This window comes from Artemia sp. Qi Xiang Cuo, chromosome 12 (assembly GCF_049724085.1).
Source record: "Artemia sp. Qi Xiang Cuo chromosome 12, ASM4972408v1, whole genome shotgun sequence".
Classification (NCBI taxonomy): domain Eukaryota; kingdom Metazoa; phylum Arthropoda; class Branchiopoda; order Anostraca; family Artemiidae; genus Artemia; species Artemia sp. Qi Xiang Cuo.
The window spans coordinates 42,046,738-42,062,355 of record NC_142805.1 but is presented as its reverse complement, the minus strand read 5'-3'; the positions used below and the strand labels follow the sequence as shown (position 1 = coordinate 42,062,355).

Sequence of the window (15,618 nt, the reverse complement as noted above, 5' to 3'; positions counted from 1 at the left end):
GGGCTAGTGCCCTTTTTTATAGTCGAAAGTGATTGGAGGGCAACTAGCCCCCCCTCCACTCCCATCATTCCCCCAAAGACAACCAATCAAAATTTTGAGATAGCCATTTTGTTCAGCGTAGTTGATTTCCAGATAGAAAATATGTTTTTGAGGAGGACACTCCCCCACAACCCTGGGGGCAAGGGTTTTAAGTTATGCCCTGGGGGCATACACGGTTTTTATAGAAGGCGTTGTCTTGGAAACTTCAAAAAATGCTCATTTGATTGGAAATTCAAAGGGCTAGTGCCCTTTATAATAGTTGAAAGTGATTGGAGGTCAACTAGCCCCCCCCCACGCCCATCATTCCCCCAAACACATCCAATCAAAATTTTGAGATAGCCATTTTATTAAACGTAATTTCAAGTTCTGGAAATTAGGTCTTTGAGGATGACAACTGCCCCAGAGCCCTCAGGGCGAGGGCGGTAAGTTATGCCCTGGGGGCATATAAGGTTTTGTATAGACAACGCCGTGGTAGCAACTTCAGAAATGGCTCATTGGACTGAATATTGGAAAATGTAGTTTCTTTTTTGTTGATTGAAAGTGATTCTCATGGCACTAACACCCTTTCCTCGCTCACCCTTTCCCCAAACACGTGTGTTCAAAATGTTTGTATAGGCATTTTGTTCAACCTAGTTGAAAGTTCTGGAAATTATATGTTGGAGCAGGACACTCCCCCCCCCCCACAGTCTTTAGGGACAAGGGTTATAAGTTAAGCCCTGGGGGCATATATGGTTCTTATGGAAGGAATGCTGTATAAACTTCAGAGAGGACTCTTACGATTATACTTCAGTTTTTTTCACTTCTGGCCATACGGCTCCAATGTTTTATTATTTATTTATTAATTTTTTTTCCCAGAGGCACTTCATATGGAAGAGGTCGTCGTAGAAACTTCAAAGGGGGCTCATTCGATTGGAAATCGAAAGTTATAGTGCCCTTTTTAATAGTCGAAAATGATTGGAGGGCAACTAGCCCCCCCCCCCCACCACGCCCATCATTCCCCCAAACACATCCAATCAAAATTTTGAGATAGCCATTTTGTTCAGCGTAGTTGATTTCCAGATGGTAAATATATTTTTGAGGAGGACAGTCCCCTAAACCCTCAGGGCAAGGGTTTTAGGTATACCCTGGCATATAAGGTTTTTATAGAAGGCGTTGTCGTAGAAACTTCAAAACAGGCTCATTCGATTGGAAATTCAAAGGGCTAGTGCCCTTTTTAATAGTCGAAAGTGATTGAAGGGCAACTACCCCCTCCCCCACGCCCATCATTTCCCTCAAACAAATCCAATCAAAATTTTGAGATAGCCATTTTGTTCAGCGTAGTTGATTTCCAGATAGAAAATAAGTTTTTGAGGAGGACAATCCCCCACCACCCTCGGGGCAAGGGTTTTAAGTTAAGCCTTTAAGGCATATAAAGTTTTTATAGAAGACGTTGTCGTAAAAGCTTCAAAAAGGCTCATTCGATTGGAAATTCAAAGGGATAGTGCCCTTTTTAATAGTCGAAAGTGATTGGAGGGAAACTAGCCCCTCCCCCACGCCCATCATCCCCCAAAACACATCCAATCAAAATTTTGAGATAGCCATTTTGTTCAGCGTAGTTGATTTCCAGATAGAAAATATATTTTTGAGGAGGACACTCCCCCACAAGCCTTAGGGCAAGGGTTTTAGGTTATGCCGTGGGGGCATATAAGGTTTTTATAGAAGGCGTTGTCTTAGAAACTTCAAAAAAGGCTCATTCCTCTGGAAATTAAAAGGCTTGTGCCCTTTTTAATAGTCGAAAGTTTTTGGAGGGTAAAAAGCGGCCCCCCCCCCCCCACCGCCCATCATTACCCCGGATACATTCAATCAAAATTTTGGGACAGCCATTTTATTAAACATAGTTTTAAGTTCTGGAAATTAGGTCTTTGAGGGTGACAACTGCCCCACAACCTTCAGGGCGAGGGTTGTAAATTATGCCCTGGGGGAATATAAGGTTTTGTACAGACAACTTTGTGGTAGAAACTTCAGAAAGGGCTCATTTGATTTGATATTTACATATTTAGTTCCGATTTAGGTAGTCGAAAGTGATTCTAAGGCAACTGACATCCCTTCTGCTCCCATCCATTTCCCCAAGCACATACAATCAAATTTTTGATGTAGCCATTTTGTTCAACGTAGTTGAAAGTTCTGGAAATTATATGTTTGAGCAGGACTCTCCCCCCACAGTCTCCAGGGGCAAGGGTTATGCCCTAGGGGCATATATGGTTCTTATGGAAGGAATGCTCGTATAAACTTCAGAGAGGACTCATTTGATTGGAAACTGAAAGTTCTAGTTCACTTTTTAAGTGGCAAAAGATATTGGAGGGTAAGCAGCTTCCCCCCCCCCAAACCCTGTTTTCCCAAATGCATCCAATAAAAATGTTAAGATAGCTATTTTGTTAAAAATAGTTCAAAGATCATATAACAAAAATTACGTCGTCGACACAACCCACCAGGGCCCAGGGGCAGGCGTTGTAAGTTATGCCCTGGGGGCATATATGGGTCTTATGGAAGGGATGCTCGTATTAACTTCAATGAGGGATAATTTGATTGGAAATTGAAAGTTCTAGTTCACTTTTTAAGAGTGAAAAGAGATTGGAGGGCACCTAGCCCCCCCCCCCTCCACCCCCTTTTTTCCTCAAACCCATCCGATAAGACCTTTGAGATAGATTTTTTTTAAATAGTTCAAAGACCATATAAAGAAAACTCAGGGGTCAACACAGCCCCCAGGGCCCGAAGGTGTTGTAAGTTATGCTTTGGGGGAATATATGGTTCTTATTGAAGGGATGCTCGCAAATATTTCAGAGATGGCTCATTTGATTGGAAATTTAAAGTTCTAATTCAGTTTTTACAGCAAAAAGAAATTGGAGGGCAACTAGCCCCCCCCCCGCCTCTTTTTCCCCAAATACATCCAATAAAAATTTTAAGATAACCATTAAGTTAAATATTGCTCAAAAGTCAGGTAACAAAAACTCAGGAGTCGTCACAACCCCCAAGGGCCCGAGGACAGGCGTTGTAAGTTATGCCCTGGGGCATATATTGTTCGTATGAAAGGGATGTTCCTATAAACTTCCAAGAGGGCTCATTTGATAGGATATTGAAAGTTCAAGCTCACTTCTTAATTGTCAAAAGAGATCCGAGGGCAGCTAGCCCCCCCCCCCCCACGCCTTCTTTTTCAAAACACATATGATGAAAATTTTGAGAAGACATTTTTTTAAAAACAGTTCAAAGGTCGGATAAGAAAAAAAATCTGGTGTAAATAGAACCCACCAGGGCACAGAAAGGCGTTCTAAGTTACGCCCTAAAGGCATGTATGGCATTTATGAAAGGGATGCTCGTATAAACCTCATAAAGGGCTCATTTGATTGGAAATGGAAAGTCCTTGTTCACTTTTTAAGAGTCAAGAGAGTTAAACTATCCCCCCCCGCGCTCTTTTTTCCCTAACCTGTCCGCTACAAATTTTGAGATAGCTTGTGTTTTGTAATTTGTCCAAAAATTAGATAACAAAAACGCCCCCCTCCCCGAGCCCAGGGGATAGACGTTGTAAGTGTTGTCCTGGGGGCGTATATGGTTCTTATGAAAGGGATGCTCTTATAAACTTCAGAGGGGGCTCATTTGATTGGAAATTGAAAGTTCTAGTTCAATTTTTAAGAGTCAAAAGATATGCGAGGGCAACTAGACCCCCCCTCCCACACACCCTTTTTCCCCAAGCCCATCCGATAAATTATTTATAATACCCATTTCATTAAAGATAGTTCAAAGGTCAGATAAGAAAAATTCCTCTGTCGACGGAACCCGCCAGGACCCAGAGGCAGGCATTATAATTACTACTGTGGGGTCTTGTGAGGTTTTATGGAAGGGAGGCTCATATAAACTTCAAAGAGGGTTCCTTTGGTTGAAGATTGAAATTTCTAGTTAACTTTTTAGTATTCAGAAGAGATCGGAGGGCTATTAGCCCCCCTCCTCCACGCTCTAAATGAATCATATAAAAATTTTGAGATAGACATTTTGTTAAAAATAGTTCAAAGTTCTGATAACAAAAAACTCCTGTGTCAACACAGCCCCCCAGGGCCCGGGGTTAGGCGTTGTAAATCATGCCCTGGGGACATATATGATTGTTATGGAAGGGATGCTCGTATAAACTTCCTAGAGGACTCATTTGATTGGAAACTGAAAGTTTTAATTCACTTTTAAGAGTCAAAAGTGATTGGAGGGCAGCTAGCCTCCCCCCACACGCCTTCTTTTTCCAAACACATCTGATGAAAATTTTGAGATACACATTTTGTTTAAAGTAGTTCAAAGGTCAGATAAGAAAAATTCCTACGACGACAGAACCCGCCAGGGCCCGGAGACAAGCGTTATGATTAATGCTCTAGGGGGATATTTAGTTCTTACGGAAGGGATGCTCGTATAAACTTCGGAGAGGGCTCATTCGATTGGAAATTCAAAGTTCTAGTGCCCTTTTTAAGAGTCAAAAGAGATCGGAGGGCAACTAGCCCCCCATCCCTTCTCCTCCACGCCCTAAATGCATCAGATAATAGTTTTGAGATATAAATTTTGTTAAAAATAGTTCAAAGTTCTGATAACAAAAACTTCGGTGTCAACACAGCCCACCAGGGCCCGGGGGTAGGCGTTGTAAGTTATGTCCTGGGGGCATATATGGTTTTTATGGAAGGGATGCTTGTTATAAAGTTCCTAGAGGGCTCATTTGATTGGAAATAGAAAGTTGTAATTCACTTCTTAAGAGTCAAAAGTGATTAGAGGGCAGCTAGCCTCCCCCCACACTCCATTTATTTTTTTTCCAGATGTACTTCATATAAAAGAGGTCGTCGTATAAACTTCAAAGGGGGCTCATTCGATTGGAAATCGAGAGTTCTCGTGCCCTTTTTAAGAGTCAAAAGTGATCAGAGGACAACTGGCCCCCCTCCCAATTTGAGGTAGCCATTTTGTTAAAAATAGTTCAAAGATCATATAACAAAAACTCCTTTACGCATGGTCATTTCTTTAAAACTAGGTATAAGGTAAGATAAGAAAAACTCCTGTGTCAAAACAGCTCCCCCCCCCCAGGGCTGGAGTAGGTTTTGTAAACAGTGCACTGGATTTAAATTTGGTTTTTGTGGATGCTATGATTGTATAATCTTCAGAGAGGGTTAATTTGAATGAAAATTAAACGTTTTAGTTCATTTTCTCAGAGTGAAAAAACATCGGAGGGCAAATAACCCTTCCCACCCTCCACACCTTTGGGTGTATCAGATGGACAAACCCATCTGATAAAAATTTCAGGTGATCATTTTGTTGAAAATAGTTTAACCATCAGATATTAAAACTCCAGGGTCGACAAAACCCCCCAGGGCCCAGGGACAGGCGCTGTAAGTTATACTCAAGGGATATATATGGTTCTTATAGAAGGGATACTCATAAAAACTTCAGAGAGGGCTCAATTGATTGAAAATAGAAAGTTCTAGTTCACTTTTAAAGAGTCAAAACAGACCGAAGCTTAATCTAGTCCCCCCACGCCCCTTTTCACCAAACCCATCCGACAAAAGTTTTAGATAGCAATTTTGTGAAAAATAGTTCAAACATCAGATAATAAAAAGTCCGAGGTAAACACAAACCCATTTTTTCCCTTTGATATTGTTACTTTGATATCGGCTTTGATACTTTGATGAATATTTGATTTTGTTTTAAGTTTGATTTTGAAAGAAAGAAGTTCTAAAAACTTGAAAATTTTTGCACTCAAAAACGAACAAAAATTAATTTAAAAAAAAATTCCGAAAAATAAGTTTTTCAAAGAAAAGTAAAGCCCATTTTAAACTTAAGCTCTGCATATACATATAGCTTTTAAAATTCAAACTCAAAACGACCAGAAATTACTATTAAAGAATAAATGAAACCCAAAACGAACAAAAATTAAATAAACAATCATATCAAAAACATACAAAAAGTAAAAATATAAATGAATAAATAAATCTTAAAGCTAGTAATTATTAGATTGAATATGAAAATCAAGCTCAAAACGAAAAAACATATTTTCCTATCTAAGCATAAATGAAAGTGGAAACGCACAGATATTACATAAACAATCTGTACAAAAAAGCAGGCAAGAGGTATAAATGTGAATTAATAAAAGAATATTAAAACGAGAGAAATTTGAATTGAATACGCGAATCACACTGTGAACAAAAGAAAATCATTATGGACGAGAGTTTAGGTATCGCCTCTATTCATCAATGCTGAAGTCTAAAACGTAATTAATCATTTGCTCCTTAATGAAAAACAATTTTATTGCAAATATTCTATTTTATACGTAATATTTAGAATAAACATTATAATTACAGTAACATTTTGAACTGATGAGCTTTCAAAAATTAATATAATTATATATAAAATATTCGGTTTAATTTATTAGTTATTGTTAAATATATTAAGAATGAATCTAGTTTCCCTACAAACAAGTGGTTGGGTACTGTCTCCTTTCCTAACTATAAATAAAAATCAGAAGCCTACTGCGTCATTGGCGCTTAACTGAAAACAGATTATGTTACAAATATCTTCTTGTCTAGTTCTAACAGTATTGAAAATAAAAATACAATTACAGTGAAATAAATTCTTGAACTAATGGATCTGTCATCAATTAACATAATTATACATCACATCGTCAAATTGATTTTGTTTATACTTTCCAGGACTGTTCAAGACGCATACAGTTTTCAGTAAAGCACCAATGACGCAGTAGGTTTTAGACTTTTACAGTGAGAGAAGGAGGTCATACCCAAACCCTTGTTTGTGGTGTTTTTTGTTAGCTTCAAGTTCGATTTGCATATTCGATTTAAGTTTCACTCGTTTTAAGATTTACATATTCATTTATATTATTACCTGTTGAATGTTTTTGCTATTATTGTTTACACGACATCTTTTTGTTATAGTTTTCATTTATTCGTTAGCATTAATTTCTGGTCGTTTTGAGTTTGAATTTTAAAAGGTATTTGTATATGCTGATCTTAAGTCTAAAACGGCCTTTACTTTTCATTGAAAAACTTATTTTTCGGAAATTTTTTTAATTAATCTGAGAAAAGAAGAAAGAATGAGTGAAAATCTCAAGCCAGTTTTAAACAAAAGACTTCAGGCCATTGATATAAATCAGGGTAGAGTGTAGCTTCATAAAAAGAATCCAATATCCAAAAAAGAGTTTTCATACTTTGAAAGTAACTTTCTCTCACTATTTTGATAACCTTGACAACAAAGTGCCTTTTCATTTATCTTTCTACTTAGACATAAATAAATTATAATTCCCATAGAGGCTTATGTTGCAAAAACGCTTAGGTGGATCAGAGACAAAACATTTTTAAGCTGCTCTCCCCCCACAACAACATTTCAAGTTCCAATGTCCCTCCCCTTTCATCTCCTAAACTATCTGAACGTCAGGGTATTTTGTATTTTATTGCAGGGAATGGAAATCTATTTTGCACATAAATAATCCTCGCGTTTGCACAGACTATGCAAGACTTGTAGATTTGCATATACTAACCTCAACATTTGAACAGTTTTTCATGCAAACAATGAGCCTTAAATAAAACTTTTAAAACGAACAATGACAATTTCCTTCTTGTCATATTTGTCCTTTTTTGTCTTTATAAACTTCGAATTGCCGATTTTATAATCGAAATATAATAAAAATTTGAATCATGTCACATAAGTGATTCTAGGCTAAAATAAGATTTTCTCGAGTTTTTAACACGGGGGCATAAGTCCTCTTGTTAAGGGTTTTTGACCACGGTGGTTTCAATGGCATACTTTTTTGTTTTGATCCACAGCCATTTTCAAGAGGATTCGAAATTCCCATTAGTTTTTTTTTTTAGCAATAAACTCTTATTATTAATGATAAACCGCATTATTAGTTACCATTCCCGAATCAGCTTCAAACGATAAATATTGCTCACCAGATAGTTTTATTTTCAACTCGCGTTTTACAAAAAAAAATTCCAGTAAGTAAAAATAGCATTATGTGCTTGTCGGATACTCGATTTGTTGAGGGTAAAGAAATATTTCAACATTCTTTCCCCTTACACCCTCCTGAATCAGTTACAACTCTTCACTTAATGTCATCCTGTCAACTTTATCAACTGTCAACTGTCAACTTTATCAACTGTCAACTAATGTCAACTTTATCAATTGTTCTTAACATTAATTTTAATACCCAATCTTGCGCCCTGAACTCTCAAAACCTCCAAATATTTATTAATTTTACTAACATCTTCATCCAAGACACACACATCATGAGCAAGATCTAAGTTAAAGGAAGTTTTACTTTCCGATTTGATTCTATGCTTTCCGTAAGTCGTGCTCCTTAGAATAAAGTCCATCAAGATGATCCATAGGAATGGGGATAAAACACAACCCTGCTTGACTCCTGATTTAATACTAAAACCCAAACCCTGCTTGACTCCTGATTTAATACTAAACCATCTAGTAGCCTCATTTCCTCCCATAACCGCAGCAATATTAATCTTGTACATAGCAATAATCACTTTAATGTGTTTATATCGCGTAACATACAAGGATAGAAACTTTGTTAAAGCTCTCCTATCGGCTGAATCAAGCGCTTTCTCATAATCTATAAAAGAGAGAACTAAAGAGACAGATGATCCATGTACTTCTCAATTATAAATCTAAGAGTAAAAATTTGGTCGACGCATCCTTTCCTCTTCCTAAAACCCTACTGTTTTTCGATTAAAACTTTATCTATGGCACTCCTAAGTTTGAAAATTATCATCATAATAAGTAACTTGCTTCCTACAGAAACCAATCTAATGCCTCTTTAATTACTGCTTTCATTCTGATCACCTTTCTTATTGAGGGGTTTAATTAAAGATTTCAAAAAATCGCTAGGTACTTCCCGTTTTTCAAAAACAACATTTACAATTTTCAGTAGTTTATCCCTATCTACACAACTACCATATTGATAAAGCTCATTTACAAAACTATCGGCACCCGAGACCTTATCATTTTTTAATCCTTTTACTTCTGCCTCTAATTCTTCCTCGTAACATAAATCTTCCTTCACTTCGAATATGTCACAAACTTTTTCATTCTTTCTATATTATTTCCTTTATCTTTATCACGGTTTAGCATACTCTCAAAATGTTCTACCAATCTCCCTTTAACTCTTTCCTTTTCACTAATTGTCGCCCCGTTCTTTTCTTTAGCTGGGGCAAGTCCAGGTTGACTACCCCTCTCAATTTATTAGCATTCCAGTACAATATTTAACTATTATGCCGTGCGGCTGCATCTTCCCAATCTTCAGCAATATTATCTATAGCCTCCACTTCACACCTCCTTAATTCATATTTTAATGCTTTCTCTACCTTCCTTACGTTCCCTTATTTGTAAATGATCTATCGATCGACTGATTCTTGTAGAAGCCCCTTCTCTTTTCTCCTAAACTTAAAGCATTTTCACTAACATTCCTAGCCGCGTAACACCCTTACACTCGTAAAGCCCCGTCTGCTACTTCATAAACTTATTTCCTAGAATTATTCCATCCATCTTCTTCACTGTCAAATTTAGAATCTTTATTTTAATATTCAACTGTTACTGTACAGTTTCTTTTAAATTCCCATCCTGGAGTCTCCAACGCCATAACTTCCTGGAAGGTAGTTATCCTGCCTAAATTTCAGCTTTAAATTAGCCCTAGGATCTTACTAGATGGTGATATTTAATTTTGAAATAAATAACAGCAGTACTATATCGACCCAGCATCTTGTATCGACCCTGCCAGTCTTCAGTTTGCAATAACGTAATCGGCACGGTTGGCCGTCTTACTATCAGGTAAGTGTCATGTTAACTTATGGACCATTTTATGACCAGACAATTTATTGGTTATAACTAAATTGTTATATCTATCAAATTGCAGCAGTCTATAACTGTTACTATTTTTTCCCATATCAAATTTACCAAGGCTAGGATCTATAGCATTTCTACCAACCTGGGCATTAAAACAACCTAGTTTTATCCGGGAACCTGTCTATTCGTTCCTGTAGCTATAAGTTAAATTCATCTGTCTCCCTATTATCTCCATCAGAAGGCTGTACAGGGGCATAAATTGCTATGACTTGCACTCTTTAGTCATAAAATAGCAACTAGCATTCTATTGTGAATATCGTCCCAACTTAAGCAAGACTTAGCAGCTTCTTTATTAATAATAAACCATACTCCCTGTGTTTACACTCCATCCTTTCTACCTGAATAAATAAGTTCTAAGAAGTCCTAAGAAGTCCTAATAAATTCTTAAGTCCTAAGTCCTAATAAATTCCTAAGAAGTCCACTTCAAAAAGTATGAATTGGTTTGTCAAAATGTTGTTAAGATAGTCAATAAGATAGTTTTTCCCTACCGTTGCAACATTCAAAATTGTAATTTTCATATATTTTTAATCATGAAAATTGTTATGGCCTCAGGAAAAGGAATGGTCCTAAACCAGTGCAGGACAGGGACTAATCCATACTCTTAAGTCTAGACGAAACACCAAAGCCGGCTTAGAACCGGACACAAAGAAGTCCCTGGGACCTCGAGTTGAATGGAGTTTTTTTTTAGATCTTGGGTTCATCTTGCTCACGACACGGTTTTCCACACTTGGCGATGCTCTTCTATCACCAAGGGCCGAAACCCATTTTTGTTTGTCCCATTGATATTAATGTATAAATACCAGAGCTAGGAGCTAAATGGGACAAGTCATCTCCTTTTCCCATTTTTGCCCACACTACTTTGATAGAGATATTGATCATCAGTTACAACTAAGAGTTTTCACTAAATCCCTCTTTCCATGCGCATTTTATTTTTCAAGCCTTCCCATCTTCGGTCTTCATAAATTTCATGTTGAAAGATGCAAGAACATTTCACAGTATACTTCGAGATATGTATCCTCTTGTGAACTTGTGAATCCGTTCTGATCAGGTTGACATTAACGTTTCCTAAAACAGGACACAATCAGGAAACCATGGGAGATAGAGCCTCCCCCCCCCCCACAAAATCCCCATTCAAATTGTGAATAAGCCTTCGGTAAAATTTACGTCGTAATCCTATTTTTTCTTCTTTTTTTGCATCAATAGCTTCCCCTGTGGAATGTGCTCAGTTTTCCTAGACACACTTTAAATATATCAGCAGAGGCACCTTCGGTAAAATAAGAGCTAAAGAATTGGACTAATTGAAAACTTGGAAAGCGAAAACCGGTCCCTTAATCTCCCTATAGACCCATGGTCGAACAACAAAAAATTTATTATTGGAAGCAAACTCGACGTCAACATACGTCCTAAAAACGAAAAATTTCTCAGATAAGAGATTTTGTCGCTCTATTTTTTTTAGTGTTTTACCGTGTGCATTGACAGCATTCTAGAACAAAGATGTTTAAGTATCTCTAGCTCAGAACCTAATTATGTTATTAGAAAAAACATAAATTTATATGCTACCTAGTACACAAATTTATACACTATTGCCCTTTTGCAAGCAAAAAGACCGCTTGGCAAGCAATATATCCAATTAAAATGGTATGAAATCCAAACAAATGCGTCGTTTCCGAAAAAAACTTACTCTTTACTGTCTTGCAATTCCAGCAAAAACCGAACATCAAATACGGAAGAACTGTCCATAAAAAGATATTTAAAATTGGCTTTATCATGCTCTCTCCACTCTGCTCCATTGCTAGCCGGACTTATTCCAAATAAGCTAAAATTAAAATAACAGAAATACACAACTGAAATGGAAATCTTATATAATTTTAGAGAGATTAAGCCGCTTAAGTTTGCTTATTCATTAGATTATCTTTAGTATATTTTAACATATGTAACTTTTTTTCTGAAATAAGATTCCACTATTGTATTCCCTCATGAAAATACGTCATTAAATAGAAAATACTATAATATAGGTTAGTATTTTCAAAAATAAAACAAAAAGTTAAGGGCACGGTCCCCATATCCAAGAAAAAGAGCCTAAAAAGGGTCCAAAAAACATTATCTAGGTCGACTTAAAACTTATATATTTAAGTCACCAGGTAAAGGGGACTTAAATGAAGGAAAAAAAATAAAATAAAAATGGTTGCTCATTAATAGGGCTCAACAAAAAGTGTAAAATATTTCCCAGCCACTTTGTATAGAAGGGGTTTTCAGAGAAACTTCGGAGGGGACTCACTAAGTTTGAAATTGAAAGTTATAGAATTCTATTCAAGGTCCAAAGTGATTTGAGAGCTACCAGCCCTTCAACGCCCTTTTCTATACACTTCCCCATAAACCCGATGATATTGGATGGTAATTTTTAGATTGTCACTCTGTTGAAAATCATAGAAAGTTTTAATATGTATGTCTCCACGGTTGACATTGCCCCGCATCTTCAGGGCAATGACCTTAAAAACCTACCATGTCGGATGTGAGTTTTCCGATCGGCTAGGAGTTCATATGGGCTGTCTCAACCGAAAAATTTGCATTATGTTCTTCTTTTTACCGGGTGTGATAATACCCGTTTTTTCTTCGTTACAATTTGTCGTTTTGTCATAATTAGCCATTATAGTTCCAGGAACCATATAAAATAAACCGAAGTTTGTTTTGTCTCCGACCAGTTAGCAACTCAAAGGGGTGGTATGAGCCAAACATTTTTCTTTCCGCTCGGTGGGAAACTTTGAGGGCAACTATACTTAGGACTAATGAGGACAATAAATTTTGGAAAAAATTGCTGCTATTTCGATTCTTAGCGCTTTTTCTTAAGACTATTCTGCTTTACAATTACAGGTTATGCAAACAACTCATTGAAAATTTCAGGACCAAGGGAACGTCAATTAAGACAAAAAATTAAAGACCCTAATATTGTTGTACTGATTAGTGATGTCCTTTTTTTTAATTGTTTTGTTTTCTATTTATTGAGTTTTTTTTAGACAGCAAAACAGAAATATAATTAATAAATGACCTCGACATGCACTAATTCAAACAAGCACAGAGTAACAACAGTAACAACGTAAAAAGATACTTTTTGTAAAACAACGGATTTAGATACGTGCAAATTCAATGGTGTCTAAATTATTCGGTTCAGGATGCCTCCAAAACACATGCTACGATAAAAAAAGGTCATTTACGGTGAATAACGATTCCAGTGTGCAAAAAATTCGAAACCCTCCTGGAGAATACTGAGCAACAGAGGTGAATAACTTCTCAATGTAAACCGATTGGCAATCTTATTAATCTTGATTTGGAAGTTGTGAGAATGAAAGAAATTGTTGGATGAAGGATGTGAAAAGAAACTGAAGGATGTGAGCACTTTTTGAGAGAAATTGTTTAATGAGAAAAAATCGTTATTTAAAGCTAATTTAGCAACCGGAGCTATTGTCCAGATTACAGTAGACAGTAAAAAACTATATACTGCGAAAATGAGAATAATCTAAATTACTGTTTACATTACCGTAAACTGACTTGAACACACATTCTCTAAATCTGAAAGAGTGTCTTAGCCAACGCAGTATGACAACTACGATAAAAGAATGCATTATACAATCTTTGATTATTAAAGTGCCGTAGAGAAATCAGAGAAAATAGAAACTTCAAAAATTTTGGGTGTAGATAGTACAGTGCAATATAGCGTCTTTTTCCGCCAAAGAGTCATCTAATGACCCCTCTACTGATATTTTACGACTACTGCTTCGATATGGTCACCCCTAATGAAAAAAAAAGTGAACAGCCACGAGCAGCCTTCTTAGAGAAAATACACGAGTTTGAATAACAAATGTTAAGAAGTGAAACCTCTGTTCAGAGAACGGCATATTCTTTTTGGATATATCGAATTTAATGGTGTAATTTTCATCAATATCACCCCTTTTTGGGGTGTTTCTCTTTTTTTCTAAAATGACGCAGATTTAAACGAAATTACATAAATGAAATCACAATGAAAAGAAGATTATTTTCATGCATATAGCGTAATGAAAAAAAATTCTCTTTTACGGCATCAGTAACTATTCGCAAAGGTCGGTATTTACATTCAGTTCGAAACAACGAACTATTACATGCAAGCACCTTGTAAAATTTAGTTAAACATCAAGCAATAAGAACTCTTCAGATTTTTCTTCTTAAGTAGAAGTACAGGTACTTCTAATATAGTCTATAATTACTATTAAAATAGTTTCTCGTAATCCAAAACTATTATATAGAAATTTTCACCTGCATTTCAATGATTCTTGAGAACGGGCCATTTCAATAATTTTCTCAGTGTTATAGTCTTGCAAGTCCTGTAAGAAAAGCAAAGTTTTCACTTTTTTAGCATTCAGCACATCCCTGTATCTAACAAAGGGAATCCGAAAAAAATGACGCAAGATAGAAAGCAAAGAACAAAATGGCAAAATTAGATGCAATAAAAAGTCTACCTATTTCAAATGTACAATTGGTACCTGTCTTTACCAAAGAGGATGGAAAAAAAAACTGTGAATAAAAACAATGTTCACAGAAGAAGAAAAACCCATAAGAACCACAAATATTCACTTTTGGAAGCTATAACCAGGGTAAACCAAATTTTACTAATATCAACCCTCTCCAAAAAATTCACAATTAACACCCACGGAGGTGTTAATAATGAACTGTTTTGATTGGGTGGTTGGTGATTCGGGGGTATGAGCAACAATTTCAAGAAAACTTAAAAGAATAAGCAAATTATACAGAAAATGGAAAAATTCTGACGATGTAAACATGAAAGGGCCATGTCCTGAAGATGACTATATTCTACAACTTTAGATCACGAACGACCGTCCACGATACAAATGAAAACAAAATTACCTTACCCTTAAAGGCATATCACTAACCAATAATAGGAAATTCTTACACGTATCTACTGCTTCTCCTCTTCAAAGCGGATATGTTTATAAGCCACTTCGAGATAGATGAAAAATTCTCGACCAATGAACATTTGAATCCCGCTACCAACTAGGCCTGAAAGGTCAACAGACTAAATCTCTTAGGCAAATTATTCTTGGCTGTAGGTGAACTATCTATTCAATTACTAGCAGGCCTGGGCGCTCCCTTATGGAAGGTAGTTGGATTACACTCTGATTTTCCAACCTTGACCTTTCTTTCGAGAAGAAAAGTAAAAAAACACAAAGAAGATACATATCAATTTACGAAAACAGGTCGTACCCTTGCAATATTTTCAGGTATGTTGTCACAGATCTTTAAATAGATCTCACAAGGACTTTTTACTTCATGAACAGTCACTTTCCAAATACGATATGAAGGAACATTTCGAATAAAACCTTCGCTTTCAGAGATTGGCTTCTGGGTTGCTGTCTTCTGAAGAGAATGCTGCTGAGATGAACACATAGCAGTCGGAAGATTGGCAGTTCCGGCTAAAATATCAAACCAAGCTTATTAGAGGTTGGTCATTATAAATAGACGATACAATACACTTGTCATTCCAAAACGGCACAAATAATTTACTTTTTTATCAAACAAATGGCACGCAAAAGAAACAGGAACCTTAGTAGAGGTTATAAAATAGTTTCGCCTCCATGCAGACACATGCATAGAATCTTTAATCTTAAGATT

At 36.5% G+C, this 15,618-nt stretch overlaps 1 protein-coding gene across 6 annotated transcripts in view; it reads right to left on the bottom strand.

The window, feature by feature from the left end:
• Positions 1-15,618, bottom strand: part of LOC148946130 (uncharacterized) — a 115,866-nt gene that overhangs the window by 43,405 nt on the left and 56,843 nt on the right. For all 6 annotated transcript variants that reach the window (XM_089098148.1, XM_089098151.1, XM_089098150.1 and 3 more), the window contains exons 5-7: positions 15,211-15,419; positions 14,245-14,312; positions 11,639-11,773 (exon numbers count right to left, since the gene is read on the bottom strand). In XM_089098148.1, coding sequence (XP_088954274.1) covers positions 11,639-11,773; positions 14,245-14,312; positions 15,211-15,419 — 412 coding nt within the window. The remainder of the gene's footprint in view (positions 1-11,638; positions 11,774-14,244; positions 14,313-15,210; positions 15,420-15,618) is intronic.